Source organism: Myotis yumanensis, unplaced genomic scaffold (assembly GCF_028538775.1).
Source record: "Myotis yumanensis isolate MYYU_CA2020_CCGP unplaced genomic scaffold, mMyoYum1.0.hap1 SCAF_11, whole genome shotgun sequence".
Classification (NCBI taxonomy): Eukaryota; Metazoa; Chordata; class Mammalia; order Chiroptera; family Vespertilionidae; genus Myotis; species Myotis yumanensis.
Genome location: NW_027223762.1, coordinates 69,747,622 through 69,773,146, shown reverse-complemented (window position 1 = coordinate 69,773,146; position 25,525 = coordinate 69,747,622). Strand labels below are relative to the sequence as shown.

The window sequence follows — 25,525 nt, the reverse complement described above, 5'->3', positions numbered from 1 at the left end:
TTAGGGGGCAGACTCAGTGAGCACCAAAGCCCCACTGAAGCAAGTCTTGCCCCATAAGGGTGTCTCCAGCACAGAAGTTCTCCCACCATAGACACAGCTGATTCTCACAGACAGTTGGCCTGGAGGTCAATTCCTCTCAGTGATACCAACTACAATCAAGGCTTAACCTACAACAAGACTGTGCACACAGCCCACAAAGGGGTGCACCAAGAGTGTCCACCTCAGGTAATTGGGGAGGCTGAGCCACTGGGCCCTATAGGACACCTAGCACAGAAAGCCACTCTATCAACACAGGGAAGCAGCCACAATATGGGGACAAAGAAACAGATCATAAATGACAGAAATGGAGGAAAGCAAACTACTGTATATAGAGTTCAAAACCACGGTTATAAGGTTTTTCAAGAATTTTCTAGAAACCGCCAATAAATTTAGTAAGACCCTCAATAAGTCTAGTGAGACCCTGGAGGATATGAAAAAGGACCAACTAGAAATTAAGCATACACTGACTGAAATAATGAATATTATACAGAGATCCAACAGCAGACAAGAGGATCCCAAGAATCAAGTCAAAGATTTGAAATACGAAAAAATAAAAAACACCCAACCAGAAAAACAAAAAGAAAGAATCCAAAAATATGAAGATAGTGTAAGGAGCCTCTGGGACTACTTCAAGCGAACCAACATCCGAATTATGGGGGTGCCAGAAGAAGAGAGAGCAAGATATTGAAAACCTATTTGAAGAAATAATGACAGAATGTTTCTATCTGGTGAAAGAAATAGACTTACAAGTCCAGGATGCACAGAGAACCCCAAACAAAAGGAGTTCAAAGAGGACCACACCAAGACACATCATCATTAAAATGCCAAGAGCAAAAGACAGAATCTTAAAAGCAGCATGAGAAAAACAGTTACCTACAAGGGAGTACCCATAAGATAGTCAGCTGATTTCTCAACAGAAACTATGCAGGCCAGAAGGGAGTGGCAAGAAATATTCAAAGTGATGAATAGCAAGAACCTACAACCAAGATTACTTTACCCAGCAAAGCTATCATTCAGAATTGAAGGTCAGAAAAGAGCTTCACAGATAAGAAAAAGCTAAAGGAGTTCATCACCACCAAACCAGTATTATATGAAATGCTGAAAGGTATTCTTTAAGAAGAGGAAGAAGAAGAAAAAGGTAAAGATACAAATTATGAACAACAAATATATATCTATCAACAAGTGAATCTAAAAATCAAGTGAATAAAAAATCTGATGAACAGAGTAAACTGGTGAATATAATAGAATCAGGAGCATCGAAAGGGAGTGGACTGACAATTCTTGGGGGGAAAGGGGTGTGGTGGGTGCGGGAAGAGACTGGACAAAAATCTTACATCTGTGGTTGATGACAGTGTGTGTGGGGGGGTAAGGGCAGAGGGTGGGGAGGGAATTGGGTGGACGGGAGCTATGGGGGGGGGAGAGGAACAACTGTAATAATCTGAACAATAAAGATTCAATTTAAAAAATAAAAGAGGAAGAAGTAAAAAAAATGGCTAAGGGAAAGGGTGCATGAGAGCACAGGGTAGTTCATGTGTGGCAGTTGGGTTGTCCTCTCCCACTGAAGTCTGTCTGGTATAGGGCTAACTTCTGGCAATGATGAGTGACAAGATACACCAAGTATTGCCAACCAGGCTTAGTGTCCAGAGTTTTTATTAGAGTTTGTGTTAGGGTCACCGAAGGAGGAACACACGAGGCCAAAAGGGGTGAAGGATTATAAATTTATTAGGTCATCTGAATACCAGATGGGCTGAGCCCCCAAATGTTACTAGCACCCAAAGACGGGGAGTCAGAAGTTTTTAAAGGACTTTAGGCTGGCTTTTTCTGGGTAGAGCATTCTCTGTGCAGGTCTGGATTCTAGGAAATTCCGGAGGTAAGAGTAATGGTCTTAGCAAGTGGTGTGTGGTCTAAGCAAGTGGAATGTCCATTGTGAAGTGGCCTAAAGGTCCATTCCCAGGGGAGGGGATATCGATTTGATTATTTGATCAGACCTTACAGTTTGGTCATATAGATATGGTTGACTGCTCATGTGGTTGACCTTTCGTCTCCATTCCCTCAGAACAAGCATGTCAAACTCGCAGCAGGCCACGTGCCTCATTTATTTGGCCCGTGTTAGCCTTTGAGTTTGACATGCTTGCCTCAGTAGGTTGATTTTTATGGCCAGAAGCCTCCACCATGAATCAGACTATGTGAGTGGCTCCTAGTTCAGTTCCTTGGTAAACAAAGACATTTATTAGACAGGACATTCCAAGGACTTAAGAGTTCACCTTCTAGGAATGAAGGAAAAAGACTAGACCTCTATAGTAAAGATTAATATTTTACTATACAGCCACATTGATTAGGCACATCTTATTTTTTGGAAGTATAGACAGAGTTGCATAGTAAGTAAGCTTTTCATCTTAAAAGCCTTTTTGTAAGTGGATAGAATCATAAACATTTAAAAAATTGCAAGACTAGAATTTCTGTTACAATTCTAGCCACAAATAAAAGAACTAAGATCTGACTGCTTGTAATTTGCATTGTTAATTTCTCCCTTGAAAATTTGGAGACATTGTTTCATAAAAGCTAAATGTGATTTTGTACCACAAACCAGCAGTGTAGCTTTATCAAACATTTTGCTCTAGAAGGCAGCTGTGTACAAAATTACTAGTACCTGGCCTACCTGCTCCACAGATGTAAAGATATATAGTTATTAAGACCCCTTTAAAAAATAAAAGCACTGTGGAAATGTAAGATATTACTATTGGTGTGTTTAAGTTTAAAGAATTTAAATTTAAATGTTAAAAGTTAAGGAATACTAGAAGGAAATACAAAGTGTCAGTCAACAGATGCATTTTTTAAAAGATTCTGGGAATATGGGTAATTCTCCCTTTTTCCATTTTATGTATTATCTCAGTTTTCTACAATAACATGTGGTGCTTTTATAACTAGAGCAGAGTAAACTTTGAAAATACCTAGCCAAACTGAGTACTGGCTGCATGGAAAAGCAGTGCATAAACACAAATCAGTAATTGGCTTGTCCTGGTAACTAGACCCCGGGACCCTGCTGGAAGACGGAAATGGGAGATGTCTCTACGATGTGGGGTAGTGGTCCGCACCGTGAGACCACAGGTATTTGGAAAATATTTATGCAGCCCAGTCAGAGCAGTAAGTTCCTTGCCAGATAAAGAAAAGGAATTTTTACAAAATGGACCAGACCTTCAAGATTTTGTGTCTGGTGATCTTGCAGACAAGAGCACCTGGGATGAATATAAAGGAAACTTAAAGCGCCAGAAAGGAGAAAAGTTAAGACTACCTCCATGGCTAAAGACAGAGATTCCTATGGGGAAAAATTACAATAAGCTGAAAAATACTTTGCGGAATTTAAATCTCCATACAGTGTGTGAGGAAGCTCCATGTCCCAATATTGGAGAGTGTTGGGGGAGGTGGAGAATATGCTACTGCTACAGCCACAATCATGTTGATGGGTGACATATGTACAAGAGGTTGCAGATTTTGTTCTGTTAAGACTGCAAGAAAGCCACCTCCACTGGATGCCAATAAGCCCTACAATACTGCAAAGGCAATAGCAGAGTGGGGTCTGGATTATGTTGTCCTGACATCTGTGGATCGAGATGATTTGCCTGATGGAGGAGCTGAACACTTTGCAAAGACTGTATCATACTTAAAGGAAAGGAATCCAAAAATTCTTGTGGAATGTCTCACTCCTGATTTCTGATGACATCTTAAAGCAATAGAAAAATTCGCTCTGTCAGGATTAGATGTATATGCACATAATGTAGAAACAGTTCCAGAATTACAGAGGAAAGTTCGTGATCCCAGGGCCAATTTCGACCAATCTCTGCGGGTCCTGAAGCACGCCAAGGAGGTTCAGCCTGATGTCATTTCTAAAACATCTATAATGTTGGATTTAGGCGAAGATGACGAGCAAGTATATGCAACAATGAAAGCACTTTGTGAGGCAGATGTGGACTGTTTGACTTTATGGGACAGTATATGCAGCCAACAAAGCGCCACCTCAAGGTTGAAGAATACATTACTCCTGAAAAGTTCAAATATTGGGAAAAAGTAGGAAATGACCTTGGATTTCATAATATGGCAAGTGGCCTTCTGGTGCGTTCTTCATATAAAGCAGGTGAATTTTTCCTGAAAAATTTAGTGGCTAAAAGAAAAACAGAAGCCCTGTAACACTTAACAAGACATTCAAGATCACAGAAATTTTTAGAACTGGATTCCATTTGCTAACAGAGGTGGTGGCAGAATGCCTATGCTTCACTGGATGAACCCTAATTTTTGTTTTAAGAAAAATATCAATAAGCTGTGCATATTTAATTATAGCAATTTATTTGCCTTTTAACATATCTTTTTTGTCCCAATAGACAGTTGCTTGCTGTGATGTAATCATAAAACATCCTTGTAAGAGCTTACTGGTTTACAGTATAATTTAAAAATACATTGAAAACTTCTAGCAAACCTTAAGCCTCTCTTACTTGTGCATCATTGATGCATTGCATTTCTGGTAAATAACATACTGTGATGAAACAGGCAATATAGCTGGAGACTCTGATCAGATTATGTGTAATTAGATTTGTTCTTCACATAACAGTATAACATCATTGGGATGATTTAGAAAGGCTTAAGAGCTTGCATGTTGACTTTTACATTGGTGTGACCACTTTAGTTTGGCAAAATTTTTTTTTTTTTCATATTTTTTTATTGATTTTTTACAGAGAGGAAGGGAGAGAGATAGAGAGTTAGAAACATCGATGAGAGAAACATCGATCAGCTACCTCCTGCACATCTCCCACTGGGGATGTGCCCGCAACCCAGGTACATGCCCTTGACCGGAATCGAACCCGGGACCCCTCAGTCCGCAGGCCGATGCTCCATCCACTGAGCCAAACCGGTTTCGGCCGGCAAAATTGTTTTGCATCGATTATTTGTTTAGGGCTTCTGTGAAACCAAGACCACGATGTTGTCCGAGACAGGGAAATGAGATCTATGGGTAGTTTGCTATCACCATGCACTGTCCCTTTTATTCCTCACATTGCTCTGAGGAGGCGGTTGTATGCATAATAGTAGTGATCTGAGTAAGGAATTTATTTCCTAAGTACTAGGAACTTTTGACTGAATCTTGTCTTTCTTCTACATCTCACAAAGGAAGTCTTTAGGTGGCTATATTGTAAAATATGTAATGTGGATAGCCAGTTCTGTTTTGAGTTTTAAAATGTGTGAACTAGTATTTTCAATAAAAATAATGCATAACTTTGAAAAAAACAAAAACAACAAATCAGTAATTGTGACGATAGCAGTGAATGTCTCAAGGAAAGGCTTATGTATCCAAGTCTGGAATTTGTTGAGAGAGCGCTATGTATAGCCACTTTTATTTGGTAGATTAAAGTTTTTGAATGCTATGTTTAATTGGTACTGATCAAGATGGTACCTAATATAGTACAGGAATTGTTTTATTGGAGCAGAAAAAAATTGGTAATAGGAAAATGTGTCAATATACTGAAGGGGGAAAACCAGTTTAAAATAAATGAAAAATTTTAAGGATTTATCAGGTTAGGAATAATATCTGGTCTAAATATCTTGCCTTTTTATTTTTATATGTTTTTGAAAAGTATTTTAAATATATGAAATACACAGTTATTTAGGATAATAAATACACAGTTATGATTCTTAGGATGTAAATTTTCATCTTGGTTTAGAATCCCTACAAGTGAGTATATGCTAAAGACTAGAGCCAGTAGTTGTGCTTCTTGGAAATTGTTACAAGGGCTCAATATTCTTCATCTAGGTGTTTTTGTTTTAAATAGATTGGCGAGGGTCTCTTCAAAGTAAAATCCTGACTATAGTGTGTGGGATGGGGCTGGAAGAAGGTTCTACTTCCTTGGGATATGAAATTCAAGAATCTGTCTTGTGCCCTTATAACTTCAGCAGTCTGAGAACCATGATGGTGTCTGTGGTTGAATCAAAACAGCTGTATTTTCGTATCTAAATGTTATATAAAAAGCTGTTTATCTGGTGGTAAAGCCTTTTCACATAAGACCAAATAAGAGCACATTTGAGCAGGTATTGACAGACCTTGTTAGTGACTATGTGCCAGTACTTCATTTACTTAGTTACTTATAAGGACAGTAGTTGGTCCTGGTAAATTAATTCTGCAAACCCGTTCCCACTGCCCTCCTCTAAAAGATTTTAAAAAATCTGCTATACAGATTTCTTAGGGAAGTAGTCTCTTTCCTAGCTTTGTACTACCAACTGAACTCCCAGTCACCCCTTCCCTGTAGCTTGCTAGTTGGTCTCTGTGAACCCAGATGCCTGTGGAGTGTTTCCAGTGTCAAAAGTCTTTTTTTTTCATTTTTGCTTCTTTTTAAAAATGTTTTATTTTTTAAATTTTAATTGTAATAAAATACATATAAACATAAAATATACCATTTTAACCATTTTTAAGCATATAGTTCAGTAATGTAAAGTATATTCATCTTGTGCAACCAACCTCCAGAGCTTTTTCATCTTGCAAAACTGAAACTTTAACCCATTAAACAACTTCCTGTTTCCCCCTTTCCAAGCCCCTGGCAACCACCATTCTACTTTCTGTCTTTATGAATTTGACTACTCTAGATAACTCATATAAGTAAAATCACACAGTATTTATCTTTTTATGGCTGGCTTATTTTCACCTAGCATAATGTCCTCAAGATTCATCCTTGTAGGATGTATCAGAATTTTCTTCCTTTTTAAGGCTGAAAATACACCATTGTCATGTATATACCACATTTTGCTTATCCATTCATCAGTCACTGGACACTTTGGATGCTTCTACCTTTTGGCTGTTGTGAATAATGCTGTTATTAACATGAGTGTACAAATACCATTTCTAGACCCTATTTTCAATTATTTTGGGTATATACCCAGAAGTGGAATTTCTGTGTCATATGGTAATTCTATATTTTTTTAAGGAATTGTCATACTGATTTCCATAGTAGCTACATCATTTTTCATTCCCACTGACAGTGGGTTGCCTGCCAAGGCTCCCATCTCATCCCTCAGGGTGTTGTCCTGGGAGATGTCTATTAGCTGGTACTGGATGCACTTCTCATCCAGGGTGCAGGTTACCTCACTCTGCTGGGATTTGATTTTGAGTGACCCAGTGACCAACATGCTGTAGACATGCAGGCCAGTCATGCTGCTGGTAGATGGACTGGCAGATGAGCAGCAGTAGCTGCGCCTACCCAACAACTATTTAAGTTGAGGATAAACCCCATACATGCACATACAGCATCACGTGTCTCACTCATTTACTTTTTGATTTGACATACGAGTGATTTGAGTTATGAGCTCTGTCACGGAACGAATTAAACTTGTAAGTCAAGTATAACTAGAATAATGAGACTGAATAAAAGCCACTCAAAATCAATTGCATTATTTAATAGTTATTATACTTTATAGAGTTACAAATATGTAGCCAATAAATTAACGCTGATGAATATGTATTTGGACATTTTCTGAATATGTAGTTGGAATTTTGCTGGTGTGTTACAAACTATTTGGAAACTTATAATGTTGATAATTCTTTAGAAAATGGATGAAATACTACTTTTGCATGAAAATGATTGCTCCTGGTGATTAACATCATTCTGTGGGGAGGTAATCAGTATCCACCAACAATCAGTAAAAAAGTCAAAATGATGTTCTTTTTTAGTGGGTTTTGATTAGCCTTTTTTATCTATCTACTAGAGGCCCGGTGCACGAGATTTCGTACATGGGTAAGGGCCCTAGGCCAGGGCCTTCCTTTGTTCCACGCTGCCCCCGGTGGTCAGTGCATGTTATAGTTAGCGATCAACCTCCTGATCTCTAAGTCAAACTCCCGAGATGACATGTTGCATATTAGGCTTTTATACGTGTACTAGAGGCCCGGTGCACAAAATTTGTGCACTCGGTCGGCGGGGGGGGTGGGGGGTGGTGGTGGTGGTTGCGTCCCTCAGCCCGGCCTGCGCCCATTTGCAGTCCAGGACCCCTTGGGGGATGTCCACCTGTTGACTTAGGCCCACTCCCCGGGGGATCAGGCTTAAGCTTGCAGTCAGACATCCTTCTGGTAGCCAGAGAGCCCTCAGGGGATGTCTCACTAAAGGCTTAGGTCCCCAAGGGATCGTAACTAAACTGTTAGACATTCTTAGTGCTGCCATGGAGGTGGGAGAGGCTCCTGCCACCACCTCCGCACTGGCCAGCCATGAGCCAGCTTCTGGCTGAGTGGCACTACTCCTTGGTCTGACCTAAACCCTAGAGATTAGTACTTTATTTTACAACTTTTTCTCAGTTTATAGGCAGCAGCAAACTCAGACCACACAGTCGGGTGTGCCCCCCAGCCCTCCCGCCCTCCAATTGCCATGGCATTGCTCCGCGCAGGCCCTCCCACCCTCCGATGCCATGGCGATCCTGGGCGCAGGCCAGCCGACAACTCCGGCCCCAGTGGGGTCCGGGGTTGCCTCCTGGCCTGCGCCTGGGCCCTCCCGCCCTCCGATTGCCATGGAATCGCTCCGCGCAGGCCAGCCAGCAACCCCGGGCCCCACTGGGTCCAGGGTTGCTGCCTGGCCTGTGCTCGGGCCCTCCTGCCCTCCGATGCCATGGCGATCCTGGGCGCAGGCCAGCCGGCAACCCCGGGCCCTGGGGTCGGGTTTGCTGCCCGGCTTTCCAATGGCTATGGCTGGCTGGGGGGTGGGGAAAGGTGGCCTTTGCCCACCCCCTAGCTCTTGCCTGCCTCCTGGGTTGCCGATCACCATTCTTCAGTCCTTCCCCTTTCGCCTCCCATCATTGGGCGTATGCAAATTAGCCGCCATCTTTGTTGACGGTTAACCGCCATCTTAATTGGCAGTTGATTTGCATAAGGATATGCTGATTAGCCAATGGGAAGGGTAGCGGTTGTACGCTAATTACCATGTTTCTCTTTTATTAGTGTAGATATAGAGAAGATCTATCCTCACCTGAGGATATTTTTTCCATTGGTTTTTTTGGAGAGTAGAAGGAGAGTGAGGAGAACATGGGAAGAGAGAAAAAGAGATTGAGACAGACAGAAACATCGATGTTGTTTCTGTTGGTTCTCACTCATGTGATCTTGTATTCCTGGTTAGTTTTGTTTGTGTGCCAGACATTATATTTGCAAGATTGTACAAGTATGTGGTGTTTAGGATGTTCTCCACTGAGGATTTACATTTGCTTCACCAGATACTCCAGCACTAACAATCCAAAATCACCTTAATTTGCTTTCAGAGACAAATAATCTGTGGCAGGATACATGTTCTACAAAGTACGATCTGCCTACTTTCAGCGTACTCTTATTCTTAGGATCTTCATCCCAAGTGTGCAGATTTATATCCTTGGAAGACCTTTGAACTGCAACTTCTGTTTGCTTAATACTGTGATTTCTGTTTTCAAAAACATTGTCCATCTTCTCAGCCACTCTTCTAGAGTTGCCAAATGCCCTCAGTGAGAAAAGCTGTCCCAGTTTGTGTGGGGAAAGGTAACATGAGATGGCAGGTGTCCTCTTTGTCATCTTCTAAATCTTGGCCCAGTAATTCATTATTTGCTGGACCTTGTATGCCTTGAGGCAATTTTTTAAAATCAATGTTTTGTGTAGCTTTCCTCTTCCTCAGCAGGAAGTTTGGTCCATATTGTTTAGTTTACTATTTGTTATGGAATTTTCTCAAGTTGAATTTGAATGTATAAAATGAAATATGTTTCTTGTTTCCTTTTCCCCTTTTTGGGGTCTTTCTTATTCTTTGAATCCTGGACCACTAGGAGTTTGCTGTACATGGGTCAAATTAGTGGAAATGATGAAATTACAATTTTAATTCCTTTATTCTCATTTCTTTTACTTTTCAAAGCTTTAAACATTTGTCTGGGATAGTTATATTACTCTGGAATGGGTAAAGAACCTTTAAAATGTGTTTTGTTTGTTTGTTTTTTTTTATTACAGCTGTGTTTCGTACTTGTCTATAAGGATTTTCGTATTGGCCTTTCTCAGTGGATACACAATACATCTTAAATAAGAGGCTCTTAAATGATTGGGCAAATGAATTAAACTAAAAATATATTGTATTTTTAAAATTTGCCTCATTTATCAGATTGTTGCATTTGCTTTTTGTGGGTATGCATCCATAATCTAATAGCCAGAACTCCCAAACTCTCTTTACTTGTTAGAGCAGATATATGGATTCAGGTTATATGAAGTCAAGGACTGTGTGTTAACAAATTTCCCAAGACTCCTTTAAGATAAGGGGAAAAATCTTGAGGGGCTGGACAAAGTAAGCCTCATGAAAACAAGTATTCAGCAAAGCAAATATGGCAGTTCTGAGATTCATGAAGAACCTGAGGTAGCCATGCCCCTGCCTTCATCAAACTTGAAAAAACAAAACTCTTCTCCCTCAGCACCAGCAGCCCCTAATCAGGGTTAATCACTACACTTTGTTGCTCTGTTGGACTTAAACTCTTTGAGCATATCTCCACACATCTTTTAGGCACCCTTCAAAGGTAGACAGTAAAAATTTATAATTAACATAAATGTCAGAAAGGAGAAACTACATCCCACAATATACCAAGAATAGAAATATTTGAAAGAAAATATATGCTGTCATGTTCTAAGATGTTACTCAATAACAAAACCTTAAAAACCATATCAAAGCTGATTTGACTTGGATAATGTATAAGGTTTCTCCAGTAACATAGGGGAGCCATTTGATATTAACCTACATATAGTTACTAGAAGAAAAAAATGCCTAAATGGAAATCATGTTAATTTTATGAAGGATAATGCAGTCATGTCTCAAGATGTAGCCATTTAGGGGTTAGCCTTATGTTTTCATGTAGAAGTCATTTTATTTTTTTAAAATATTTTAAAAATGTTTTTTATTGAATTTTAGAGGGTGAGGAAGGAAGAGGGAGAGAGAGATAGAAACATCGATAAGAGAGAAACATCAATTGACTGCCTCCTACATGCCCTCTTCTGGGGATCCAGCCTGCAACCCAGGCATTTACCCTGACTGGGAATTGAACCAGTGACCTCTTGGTGCATGAGTTGACGCTCAACCACTGAGCCACAACAGCCAGGCTTAGGAGTCATTTTATACCTTGCTAGCCACTAAGCTATCATTTGGTCATTTTGGTAATTTTATAGTACAGATGGTCAAGTGTTGCCTTAAGGAAAATGCCAGATTTTCTAGTTTATCAGTGTAATCTTTCTGCGTCAAATCCCTAGATCAGCACTTTTCAACCTTTTCATCTCATGGTACACATAAACTAATTACCAAAATTCCATGGCATACCAACCAATACATATTTTGCCAGTGTAACCAAAAAAATAGGTACAACTTTGATTCATTCACACCAGACAGCTATTGTGTTGGCCATTGTCGTTTTTTAATTTGACAATCTAAGGGAAAAGAGGTGAGTGCCCCTGACTAAATAGTCAGGTATTGCATGTTTTAAAAATTCTTGTGGCCTGACTGGAGTGGCTCAGTTGGTTGGCCTCATCTTGAGAGAAGTAATAACTGAAGCATTGTCCTGTGCACTGAAAGGTTGCCAGTTTGATTCCTGGTCAGGGCATGTGTGGAAGGCAACCCATTGAGGTTTCTTTCTCTTATCAATGCTTCTCTGTCTCTGTCTCTGTCTCTGTCTCTGTCTCTATCTCTATCCCCCTCCCTCCCTTTCTTCCTTCCTCTCTAAGCATGTCCTCCGGTGATGATTAAAAAAATTTCTTTTGTGTGCAGCACACTTGAAAATCACTGCCTTAGTAGATGTGTTATTTTACTTGATTTTTTTAAAGGGCTTTTTGTGTAATAGATGAATTACACTGTGAGTGCACTCTTAAGTGCCCAGTATGCAATAGCAAAGACAGAGTTTAAGAGCCATATTATAGGTCATTTCATAAAGGAATGTGTTTTCTTAAGTTCTGTTAACACTGATTAATCCTTAACAAGTAATCACGACCATGTTAGTCAGATTTGGTGATGTTTTACATAAGTAGGTGTTGGGATTGTTGCTCAGGAATGTCTAAAAGATTTTCCTGTTTAAATTTAAAGTATTTGTAATTAAAACCTGATACTCACCTGAAGGAGGGTGTTTTTAGGAACAAATGTCACTTGTGAAAATTTGGAAAAAGTTTCTTCACTTGGTATTATACTTTCAACTTTTATGAATTAAACATTTGTATTTTAATTTTTTATTTTTCTTGATACTGAAGTAAAATATCAACTAGTATATTATGTTGTAAGATTGATTTTATTTTTTCTCCCTAATACAGAAACTCCACCATGAGACGAGGTGGATGGAGGAGGCGAGCTGAAAATGATGGCTGGGGAAAATGGGTGTGTTTTAAAAGAATAAAAATTATATTGAACTGTCTAGGTATTTTTCATTCTTTTTATAGCTTATAATGTGATTTAAGCCATTTTTTAAATTATAAATCACTTTAGATATCAACTCTGAGTTTTCACAATGTGTAGAAAGCTCAACTTGAACCCCTAAACTTGCAGGAATTTTATCCTGAGAAAATAAATATTATAGTGCACACAATTTATTGTGTGATAATTTTATTGCAGCATTGCTAAAAATACTGAGAAACAGGAAAACTTAGCTATCCAAGAATAGGGAATTGGTTAAATAAATTATTTTTATACAGTGGAACACTGCAGTCATTATTTAGCTTTATATTTCTTAAAGTGGCAGATGGTCTTGACTTAAAAGGGTGTTGTGTTATAAAGGAATATTATATGATTCTGTTTTTGTAAAGCTGCTATGCTCTGAGGCATAGATATAAACTTTGAAAATAATATCCTAAAATGTTAACAATGAATGGGATCATAGCTAATTTAAAGTTTCTTCTTTATATTTAAAAAATTGGCAGTGAGCATTCAATATTTGAATAATCAAAAACAATGAAGTCATTTCCATTTTGAAAAAAATGTGTACCACTTCTGCATACCTACTGCTTTCTTTTAAAGACCTAATTGATACTCTTAATTGATCTAGATAAATCAATAAAAACTTAATTGATAATTTAAATCATTAAGCTTAATTATTTAAATATTTGGGGGAAATGTAGCTGAATTCAGTCATGCTTTTTAGATTTGTAAATGTCTGTAGGAAAAATGATAATGTTTTTATATATTTTTTTAGGTTCCTGTTATCTAATGAAAATTTGTCGTAGGTTGATTAGATCCAGAATTTAGCCACCGAATTCTTTATTGTATTCTTGTCTACATGTATAGAGGACTATACTGTTTTTTCAAGCTGCTTCATTTTACATGAAGTTTTTTTAAGCTTTCTATATACAGAAGATAGTGGAAGCCCATTTAAAATATACACTTATTGACCACGTGTTAAATTTGAATTGATTTAAACTTTGATGTAACTTTTGCTTGATTTTATAGATAAGAACAATATGTGGCATTAAATTTATTATTTCTGACATTTTATATATTCTTATTTTTGTTTATTTCTGATATTTTGAAATAACTTATTATTATAAAAATGTTAAAGAATTATTAAAAATTGAGTCAAAAGAGGGAAAAGTCTCTTTTGACCTGCCTGTTTTATTGCCTTGGCTCTGGTTCATGTTTAGCATTACACCTTTATCATCATTATACTTTGGTCATTGGCACAGAATAAAATCTTTTTAAATAGAAGTTTCTTTAAGAAAAGGAGTATGGGGGTAAAAGTATAACTTTTTTTGACTAGTGTTTACCTTTTCTTTAATTCTAGGGTGGATATATGGCTGCCAAGGTCCAGAAATTGGAGGAACAGTTTCGATCAGATGCTGAAATGCAGAAGGATGGAACTTCATCTACAATTTTTAGTGGAGTTGCCATCTATGTTAATGGATATACAGGTTGAGTACTTTTTACTTTTTAGGTACTCTTTTGGCATGCATTATTATTAGGATTGAGAGTGACTTTTTAAAAATTATCTATAATAATAAAAGGGTAATATGCTAATTAGACCGGAGGAAGCCGGTGCCCGCAGCCAGGGGAAAGAAAGCCTACTCTTGCACGAATTTTCTTGCATCGGGCCTCAAGTCTTGTATATAAAAATTATAAAAGTAAAATCCTTTGGTTAGGTACTCCTTCACTTTTACTGCTATTCCACCTATACCTGCCATTGTCTCTTTTTTAAAAATTAATATGTTTTTATTGATTTCAGGGAGAGGGAGAGAGAGATAGAAACATCACTGATGAGGGAGAATCATCCATCAGCTGCCTCTTGCACAGTCCCCACTGGGATCAAGCCTACAACCTGGACATGTGCCCTGACTGGGAATGGAACCATGACCTCCTGGTTTATGGGTCAGCGCTCAACCACTGAACAGTACTGGCTGGGCTTGCCATTGTCTTTTATTTTAATTTTTATTAAAGTACTTAGAGTTTTGTGTGTGTGTGTGAGTGTTTTAATATATCTTTATTGATTTCAGAGAGGAAGGGTGAGGAAGAGAGAGATAGAAACATCAATGATGAGAGGGAATCATTGATTGGCTGCCTCCTGCATGTGCCCTTGGCAGGAATCAAACCCCAGGCTGACGCTCTATCCACTGAGCCAAACCTATACCTGCCATTTAGCTAGGGCTAAAGTACTTAGTTTTTAAAAAGTCAAATGAGCCCGGCTGGTGTGGCCTCAATTAGGTTGAGTTTCATCCAATGCACCAAGTGTTCTCCAGTTGGATTACTGGTCAGGGTACATGCCCGCACTCCATCCCTAGTAAGGAGCTTACAGGAGGCAGCCAATCATGGATGTTTCTATCTCTCCCTTCCTCTCTCTCTAAAGCAGTGGTTCTCAACCTTCTGGCCCTTTAAAACAGTTCCTCATGTTGTGACCCCCCCAACCATAAGATTATTTTCGTTGCTACTTCATAACTGTAATGTTGCTACTGTTGTGAATTGTAATGTAAATATCTGATATGCAGGATGGTCTTAGGTGACCCCTGTGAAAGGGTCGTTCGACCGCCAAAGGGGTCTGGACCCACAGGTTGAGAACCACTGCTCTAAAGTCAATAAAAACATATTTTTTAAAAAGTCAGATGAGGTTTAAAATTAAAAACAGTAGTGATCTTGATTAAACAGCTAATTGGAAGCTCATCACATGCGTGTGGTACTTGTAAACTGTGAACTTCAATATAGGAGGATCTTATAAGGTCACTTCACTGGTAAATCTCCCACTGTAATTACCTATAGATTTGGGGGCTGGTGGAGGAGGAGGGTGGTATATATGTAAGATTTCCCAGACTCTTGCTTAGAGAAGCGTATAAATCCAACTGTCAGCATTTTGGTGGCCAAGGGGGAAGCAATGTGCCATAACTCTGAGAAAGTAGAGTTTTATTTAATCTTCCTATTATTTTTTTCATTTTCTACATCACTTCTCCCCTCTTGCTATGCCTATTGTCATTGAGTCTGGTACCTGGAAGGGACTGGATAGTCTTCTTTGTGAGTCTAGGGGGAGGTGGGGGGAGATGTGGAATTCTAATCACTCTGTTACACAGAATTTCAACTGTGGACTTCTTGTTTTACCACCTGTCCACAGGTCTACTTTGAGAGGTGCCTTGTACCCCTATTTCATGCATTTCTCTTGGTTTCACTGGCACTAAGCAACCTCTTCTGGATTTCCACACAGCCAACTTAGATTTTAGCTTTCTCTCATCTGCAAGGACAGTTACCCCTTGTCTACTGGCTGTCAGATGTTTCTGCTAAAGTTTCTCTTCATTCTCTTTAGGATTTCTTTCCTATTAAGATAATTTAAGTGTATTTTGACATGAATGGCTGCAAATATTTGTATCAACCTCTTATACTTTTTCCTCTCCACTTCTCAACTGGCTGATACCTGCTTATCTTTAAGACTCTTTATATATAACTTCCCTTTGGTTGTCTGATTGTCTTCTTACTGGCATGGCTGACTTCTCATGCTCCTATGTGGGACCTTGTATTTGTCTGCACCTTAGCATTTTTAAGATCTTACTATAGACAAGAACAGGAGATATATTTTCATTACTACTATATATATATTTTTTTTAATCTTTATTGTTCAGATTATTACATTTGTTCCTCTTTTTTCCCCCCATAACTCCCCTCCTTCCAGCTCCCACCCCACCCTCCACCCTCACTCCCCACCCACTGAGTTCATCCATAGGTGCATGATTTTTGTCCAGTCTCTTCCCGAATCTCCCATTCCCCTTTCCCCCCCAAGAATAGTCAGTCCATTCCCTTTCTATGTCCCTGATTCATTATAGTCACCAGTTCATTCTGTACATCAGGTTATTTATTCACTTGATTCTTAGATTCATTTGTTGATAGATGCATATTTGTTGTTCATAATTTGTATCTTTACCTTTTTCTTCTTCTTCCTCTTCTTAAAGGATACCTTTCAGCATTTCATATAATACTGGTTTGGCGGTGATGAACTCCTTTAGTTTTTCCTTATCTGTGAAGCTCTTTATCTGACCTTCAATTCTGAATGATAGCTTTGCTGGATAAAGTAATCTTGGTTGTAGGTTCTTGGTATTCAGCACTTTGAATATTTCTTGCCATTCCCTCTGGCCTGCAAAGTTTCTGTTGAGAAATCAGCTGACAGTCGTATGGGTATTCCCTTGTAGGTAATTGAGCCTCTTTCTCTTGCTGCTTTTAAGATTTTCTCTTTGTCTTTTGCTCTTGGCATTTTAATGATGATGTGTCTTGGTGTGGTCCTCTTTGGATTCCTTTTGTTTGGGGTTCTCTGCGCTTCTTGGACCTGTAAGTCCATTTCTTTCTCCAGGTGGGGGAAGTTTTCTGCCATTATTTCTTGAAATAGGTTTTCAATATCTTGCTGTCTCTCATCTTCTGGGACTCCAATGACTCTGATATTAGTCCGCTTAAAGCTGTCCCAGAGGCTCCTTACACTATCTTCACACTTTCGGATTCTTTTTTCATTATGCTTTTCCAATTGGGTGTTTTTTGTCGAATCTTTGGTTTGATTCTTGCACTCCTCTGGTCTGCTATTGGGTATAATATTCTTTATTTCAGTCCGTGTATGCTTACTTTCTAATTTCTTTATCGTAGCATCGAGGGTCTCATTAGTTTTCGTGAGGCTCTGCACGAATTTATGGCAAGCCCTCAAAATTGCGATTCTTAGCTTCATATCCTCCATTTCTGTCATGTTTTTTTGTCTCCACATCTTTTATGCTTTCTTGGTGCACCCCCTTGTGGTCTCTGTGCGCAGTCTTGTTCTAGCGAAGCCTTAATTGTTGTAGTTAACACTAGAGGGATTTGACCATCAGGCCGACTGGCGGTGGAAATCAGCTGTGGGAAAACTTCAGTCCTCAGGGGAGGTGCTAGTCCAGCCCTTGCCTGAGGCGGTCGGCAAATGGTTGTGCGCGGGGGGGGGGGGGGGGGGGGGGGTTTTGGGCGGGGCGGGCTCAACGGGGGGGGGGGGGGAGGAGGGAGCAGCTATGGCCGCTCTCAGTCCGTCCCCAGGGGCTCTGCCTCTCTGTCCCAGCAATCGCTGCAAACCTCGGAGGAGCCGTAGCCAGACAGTCCCGCTTCTCCCGTTTGAGTCTGGGTCCCTAGAGACTCGCCCGGATCTGTAGCCCAGAGTCTGAGATTCGCTCCTAATTGAAAACGACAATCGCGCCCTCAGCCGCCAGCCCGCTTTGCGCGCGCACCCTCACCACCGCACCGCCGTACCTTTAAATTTTCCACACTGCGCCTCCGCTGAGTGTCGGAATGCTGTTGTTTTTGCTTCTAGTTGAAGAGACTCTCCTCAGCCAGCCTTCCCGTGGTTCTGGTTGATGTCCGCTCCGACTTTTAGTTGTATTTTTGAAGTGGTTGTCCACGGCGGCAGTCTCCGGTGTTTACCTATGCCGCCATCTTCGATTCCTTTTTCGGTTTTATCTACTACTATATTTTTGATACCTCTACAGTGACTGGGTGTAACCTCTCAGGAAATATTTGTTGAATTTTACAGTTATGTTTTAATTAACTGATACAGTTGGCTGATTGAATTTTATCAGGCATTCTTGACAATAAATTCTTAAAATGATTTGCTGGTGCAGCTTTGGAAAAATTCACATGCAACTTTTCTACTTAGGTATTCTGGAACATTGAAGCTCCACAGGCCTTCCTGAGATGTATTATAAAAGATTAAAAATGTTAACAAAAAGAAATAAACAATGCTTGTTACATTAGCCAGTTATGGGAGTCCTCAGTTTGCAATGGCACCTTATTCAAGTTAGAGGAAGAAAAAGAGACTGTGAGAGGGAAAAATTAGTATTGTAGTAATCACTACCATGGTTGAAAGTCTGGAATTCTAACCACTTTTGTCACTGATTTTTGTGTGACCATAAGACATTTTCTCTTTGAACCTATTTATTTTGGACCCATTATTATCACTATCCCTTTTTCTTTAGGGTAGAGATAATATTAATTTTTACTCTTGTTGTTACATTATAATTCTACAAGTGAAGTTCCATTATGCAGAATTTCATAGGATATGCAAATTGTGGTGATAGAATTCTTTAGAAAAATAATGTTTTAGTGAAAACTTTGCAGCTTTATAGATAATACAGAATCAACACCCATGTAATGAATTAGCAAGTGAAAAATAGTGCTTTAGATGCAGGAAGACTAGTAGGGAATGCTGTTTTATTGTTAATTCTTAATTATGATCCTTGCAGACTTTAATATTCCAAGTTTTCTTGATTCTTTTAAAGCTTCAGTTCTGCCATCTGAACTTCTCCTTGATAACTCTTATTTCTCCCAACCCAGTTAGCACTGAACTTGAGCTGAGAGAGATCCTCTGCCTTTTGGATACTCTGCCTCTGTCAATCCATTCTCTCTTCTTTTTGCCCCTTTATTCCCCCAAAAAAACATCTTCTTGTTAAGGTTAATTCCTTTGTCTTCCATCCTTTTTTTTTTTTTTTTTTAATTAAAAATTATTTTGAGCCCTGCTGATGTGGGTCAGTGGTTGAGCATTGACCTATGAACCAGGAGTTCATGGTTCAGTTTCCGGTCAGGGCACATGCTTGATTTGTGGGCTCCATCCCCAGTATGGGGAGTGTAGGAGACAGCCGATCAGTGATTCTCTCTCATCATTGATGTTTCTATCTCTCTCTCCCTCTCCCTGCCTCTCTCTGAAATAAATAAAATATATCTTTTTAAAAAATTATTTTGAGATAGCTGTAGAATCACATTCAGTTTTAAGGAATAATACAGAACTCATGAACCTTTTGCCCAGTTTCTCCCAATAGAAACATCTTATAAACCCATAGTACAATATCAATCAGAAAATTGACAATGATACAGTCAAAATACAGAATATTTTCATGCCACAAGGATCCTTCATGCTGCCCTTTTATAGCCAAACCTACTTCCTTCTCTTCTGCTCTCAGTCCCTCTTATCCCCTGGCAACTGCTAATCTGGGCTCCATTTCTTTTTTTTGTTTCCTTTTCTTTTTTTTTAATTTTATTTATTTTTATAATTGTTTATTGTTGAAAGTCTTACATATGTCCCCTTTTTCCCCCTCCAGCCTGCCCCTGCAACCCTCCCCTCTCCCATGCCCCAGGCCTTTAGCACCCTATTGTCTATGTCCGTGGGTTATGCATAGATGCATACAAGGTCTTTGGTTGATTACCTCCCACCCACCCACCCTCCCCCACCTTCCCTCTGAGATTTCCCACTATGTTCCATGCTTCTATATCTCTGGATCCACTCCGTTTATCAGTTTATTTTGTTACTTAGATTCCATATATGAATGCAATCATGTGATAATTGTCTTTCTTTGACTTATTTCACTTAGCATGATACTCTCTAGGTCCTTCCATGATGTCTCAAAGTGTAAGAGATTCTTCCTTTTTATTACTGCATAGTATTCCATGATATAAATGTACCACAGCTTTTTTATCCACTCATCTACTGATGGGCACTTGGGCTGTTTCAAGATTTTAGTTATTGTAAATTGTGCCGCTGTGTACATTCTTTCTGATTGGTGCTTCAGGTTTCATAGGATATATTCCTAAAAGTGGGATCACTGGTTCAAATGGCAGTTCCATATTTAATTTTTTGAGGAAACTCCATACTGTTTTCCATATTGATTGTACCAGTCTGCATTCCCACCAATAATGTACTAGGGCTCCCTTTTCTCCACATCCTTGCCAGCACTTGTTGATTTGTTGATGGTAGCCATTCTGACAGGTGTGAGGTGATAATCTCATTGTCATTTCAATGTGCATCTCTCTGATGATCAGTGACTGAGCATTTTTTCATAATGTCTCTTGGCGATCTGTATGTCCTCTTTGGAGAAGTGTCTATTTAGGTCCTTTGCCCATTTTTTAATTGGATTGTTTGTCTTAATTTTAAGTTGTATGAGTTCCTTACATATTTGGATGTTAACCCTTTACCAGATGTATCATTGCCAAATATGTTTGAGTTTATTCTTGTGTATGGTGTAAGTTGGTGGTCTAGTTTCATTTATTTGCATATATCTGTCCAATTTTCCCAACACCATTTATTGAATAGACTCTCTTAACTCCATTGTATGCTCTTGCCTCCTTTTTCAAATATTAATTGAGCATAATGGCTTGGGTTGATTTCTGGATTCTCTGTTCTGTTCCATTGATCTGTGTGCCTCTTGTGCCAGTACAAGGCTGTTTTGATTATGGTGGCTTTGTAGTAAAACTTGAAATCTGGTATTGTGATTCCTCCAACTTTGTTTTCCTTGGGCTCCATTTCTGTACATTTTCATTTCAAGAATGTTATGTAAATATGTAATCTTTTGGGATTGGCTTTTTTTACTGAGCATAATACTCTGAAGAGTTATCCAAGTCATTATTGTATCAGTAGGTTTTTCTTTTTTATTTTTAATAAATCTTTATTGTTCAGATTATTACAGTTGTTCCTCTTCCCCCCCCCCCCCATAGCTCCCCTCCACCCAGTTCCCACCCCACCCTCTGCCCTTACCCCTCTCATTGTCCTAATCCATAGGTGTACGATTTTTGTCCAGTCTCTTCCTGCACCCCCCACACCCCTTTCCCCCCAAGAATTGTCAATCCACTCCCTTTCGATGCTCCTGATTCTATTATATTCACCAGTTTACTCTGTTCATCAGATTTTTTATTCACTTGATTCTTAGATTCACTTGTTGATAGATGCATACTTGTTGTTCATAATTTTTATCTTTACCTTTTTCTTCTTCTTCCTCTTCTTAAAGAATACCTTTCAGCATTTCATATAATACTGGTTTGGTGGTGATGAACTCCGTTAGCTTTTTCTTATCTGTGAAGCTCTTTATCTGACCTTCAATTTTGAATGATAGCTTTGCTGGGTAAAGTAATCTTGGTTGTAGGTTCTTGTTATTCATCACTTTGAATATTTCTTGCCACTCCCTTCTGGCCTGCATAGTTTCTGTTGAGAAATCAGCTGACAATCTTATGGGTACTCCCTTGTAGGTAACTGTTTTTCTCATGCTGCTTTTAAGATTTTCTCTTTGTCTTTTGCTCTTGGCATTTTAATGATGATGTGTCTTGGTGTGGTCCTCTTTGAACTCCTTTTGTTTGGGGTTCTCTGCGCATCCTGGACTTGTAAGTCTATTTCTTTCACCAGATAGGGGAAGTTTTCTGTCATTATTTCTTCAAATAGGTTTTCAATATCTTGCTCTCTCTCTTCTTCTTCTGGCACCCCTATAATTCGGATGTTGGTTCGCTTGAAGTTGTCCCAGAGGCTCCTTACATTATCTTCATATTTTTGGATTCTTTTATCTTTTTGCTTTTCTGGTTGGGTATTTTTTGCTTCTTTGTATATCACATCTTTGATTCGATTCATGGGATCCTCTTGTCTGCTGTTGGATCTCTGTATATTATTCTTTATTTCAGTCAGTGTATGCTTAATTTCTAGTTGGTCCTTTTTCATATCCTCCAGGGTCTCACTAAATTTATTGGCGGTTTTTAAAAAATTCTTGAAAAACCTTATAACCGTGGTTTTGAACTCTATATCCATTAGTTTGCTTTCCTCCATTTCTGTCATTTGTGACCTGTTTCTTTGTGCATTTTTTATGCTTCCCTGTGTTGATAGAGTGGCTTTTGTGCTAGGTGTCCTATAGGGCCCAGTGGTTCAGCCTCCCCAATTACCTGAGATAGACACTCTTGGTGCACCCCTCTGTGGGCTGTATGCACACTCTTGTAGTTAAGCCTTGATTGTAGTTGGTATCACTGGGAGGAATTGACCTCCAGGCCAATTTTCTGTGAGAATCAGCTGTGTCTACGGTGGGAGAACTTCTGTGCTGAAGATACCCTTCTGGGGCAAGACTTGCTTCAGTGGGGCTTTGGTGCTCACTGAGTCTGCCCCCTGAGTGTGTCCCTTATGGATCTGAGGAATTGTAATCTGGATGGTCCCACTCTGACCACTGGGCACACTGGCTCTTGGATCTCTAAGGAGGTGCTAATTTAGCCTCTTCCTGAGGCTACCCAGCAGGAGCCCAGCTGTTAAGCAATGCAAGCTGCTGTGGGGCCTTGGGCCTTCTTTTGCAAGTTCTGGGTTTCTCTGACCCAGCTGCAGTTTGTTAGGTAATTTTCAGATTGCATAGGGCCAGGCCTTTCATATGCAAAAGCCTCTGTGCACAGCTTGGGTGGGGTGGGGTCTCAGGGAATCAACAGGGCAGGACAAGCAGCTATGGCTGCTCCTCAGTCCTGCCCTAAGGGGCCTCGCTTCTCAGTGTCCCGGTAATCGCTGCAAGCACCTCTGAGAGAAAGCTGCCCTTGAGTTCCGACAGATGCCAGACAGTCCAGTTTCTCCGGTATGAGTCTGGGTCCCCAGAGACTCACCCAGAACTGGAGTTCAGAGCAGTTGGGAGCTTGAGACTCCCTCCCGATTAAAAAAGACAACCTCAAAAAAGAAAAGAAAAGAAAAGAAAAAGACAACCTCGTCCTCGGCTACCAGCCCTTTCCGAGTGCGCCTCCATACCTCTGCACTTTACTTCCGCACCTCCTCTGAGTCTCAGTGTGCTTTTCTCTTTCCTTCTAGGTGTAGAATTTCCACTCAGCCAGCCTTCCTCTGGTTCTGGATAATGTCCGTTTTGTCTTTTAGTTGTATTTTTTAAGTGGTTGTGTGAGGCAGCAATTTCAGGTGTTTACCTATGCTGGCATCTTGGTTTCCAGGGTTTTCTTTTTTATTGCTGAATTGTCTTATATCCTTTGGGTATTCCACAATTTGTTAATCATTCACCTGTTTAAGAACATCTGGGTTATATCCTGGTTTTGGCTATGAACACTTGTGTACGTAAGAGTGCAATTGCTGGGTCATGGTGGTTGCATGTTCACTTTTTTTTTTTAAAAGAAATTGACAAACTTTCTCAAGTGGCTATAGCCAGCCGTGGGCAAACTACGGCCCACAGGCCAGATCCGGCCCATTTGAAATGAATAAAACAACAAAAAAAAAGACCGTACCCTTTTCTGTAATGATGTTTACTTTGAATTTATATTAGTTCACACAAACACTCCATCCATGCTTTTGTTCCGGCCCTCCGGTCCAGTTTAAGAACCCATTGTTTTGGCCCTCGAGTTCAAAAGGGCTATACTATTTTATATTCCCATTAGCAATTTGAGTGATCCAGTTTCTGTGCATCCACAGTGTTTGTGTATTGTATTTTAAACACTGTAGTGGTCATTTCTCATAGTGGTTTTATTTTGTATAACAACTTGAGGCCTACTGGGGTAGAGGGTCCCTCAGCCCGGCCTGCGCCCTCCCACAGTCTGGGGCTCTTGCAGCCCAGGTCCCCTCGCTCTTTACTGCCTGCCTGCAGCAGAGGCAGAAGAGGCTCCTGCCACCACCGCTGCGCTTGCCAGCTGTGAGCCCAGCTTCTGGCTGAGCAGCACTCTCCCTGTGGAGTGCACTGACCACTAGGGGGCAGCTACTGCATTGAGTGTCTGCTCCCTGGTGGTCAGTGCGTGCCATAGCGACAGCATTCCACAGGTTCTTCTGCCATTCGGTTGATTTGCATATTAGGGTCTTATTATATAGGATAGGATTGCTATGCATCCTCAATACAGTTAAGTAGTAGTATCTCATTGCGGTTTTAATTTGCATTTGCCTGATGGCTAGTGTTGTTTATTTGCCATCTTTATATCCTCTTCAGTAAAATATCTATACACGTCTTTTGCCTATTTTCTTATTGGATTATTTGTTTCTTTACTGTTGAGTTTTATAAGTTCTTTATGTAGTTTAGGTACTACTACTTTGTCAGATATGTGGTTCTCAAATATTTTCTTCCAGTCTGTAGTTTGTCTTTCAGTCTCTTCATGTGGTCTTTTGCAGAACAAAGTTTTTCATTGATTAGGTCCAGTTTGTCAATCTTTCCTTATATTAGAGTGTGCTTTCAGGTTAAAAGTCTACTTAGCGCTAGATTTAAAAAAAATTTTTTTTTCTAAAAATTTGATAGTTTTATGTTTTACATTTAAGTTTATGATCCATTTTGAGTTAACTTTTTGTGTGCATGGCCTATGGATATCCAGTTGCTATAGCACCATTTTTTGAAAAAACTGTGCTTTTTCCATTGAATTACTTTTTCACTTTTGTCAGAAATCAGTGGGGCATATTTGGGTGGGTCTCTTGCTAGGTTCTCTGTTTTATTCCATTGACATATGTCTGTCTATCTCTTCACCAATATCATGTGGTCTTGACTCATTGTATCTACATAGTAAGCCTAAACATCAGGTAGAGTGATTTTTTCCATTTTATTCTTTGTCAAGATTATATTAGCTATTCTAGAGCCTGTTCCTTCCCATATATATTTTAGAATAAGCTTGTCTTTGTCTATAGAATAAATACCTAGCTGGGATTTTGATAGGAATTACTTTAACCTATAGATCAATTTAGGGAGAATTGATATCTTTATAATGTTGAGTTTTTCAGTCTATGGATCTTCCGTCTCATTTTACTTTACTGTAGTTGATTGAACAAATACATTTTGTATGCTGCTTATGTGTTAGGAACTGTGTTTGAACCAAGATGGTGGTTCATGGAAAATGTGGATTTTGTGATGAATAATCTCTGGGAGTTAGACATGAAGAGAGGAAATGGGTGGGTGGCAATACAGAAGAGTGGTAATTGCCTTCAAGAGTTAGAATGGCCCTAACCGGTTTGGCTCAGTGGATAGAGCGTCAGCCTGCGGACTGAAAGGTCCCAGGTTCTATTCTGGTCAGGGGCATGTACCTTTGTTGCAGGCACATACCCAGTAGGAGGTGTGCAGGAGGCAGCTGATCGATGTTTCTCTCTCATTGATGTTTCTAACTCTCTATCCCTCTCCCTTCCTCTTTATAAAAAAAATCAATAAAATATATATTTTTTTAAAAAAGGGAATGCATCCTTTAAAGAGGAATTGACTTTTTTACTTGGGTCTTGGATAAATAAGTGTTTTCTAATGAAAATGGCTAAAGACATTCTTGTCCTAATTCTAACCTACATTTTCACCTTTACATTCTTT

General features: G+C 39.5%; 1 protein-coding gene and 1 pseudogene across 6 annotated transcripts in view; both read left to right on the top strand.

Annotated features, from left to right (window-relative positions):
- Positions 1–25,525, top strand: part of REV1 (REV1 DNA directed polymerase) — a 108,892-nt gene that overhangs the window by 14,944 nt on the left and 68,423 nt on the right. For 5 of the 6 annotated variants that reach the window (XM_070429856.1, XM_070429855.1, XM_070429854.1 and 2 more), the window contains exons 2-3: positions 12,338–12,401; positions 13,798–13,924. In XM_070429856.1, coding sequence (XP_070285957.1) covers positions 12,348–12,401; positions 13,798–13,924 — 181 coding nt within the window. In that variant the 5' untranslated portion in view covers positions 12,338–12,347. Of the gene's footprint in view, positions 1–12,337; positions 12,442–13,797; positions 13,925–25,525 lie in introns of those variants that run through there. The other variant, XM_070429857.1, reaches the window with a different exon arrangement.
- LOC139019547 (lipoyl synthase, mitochondrial pseudogene) lies at positions 3,080–4,251 on the top strand (annotated as a pseudogene).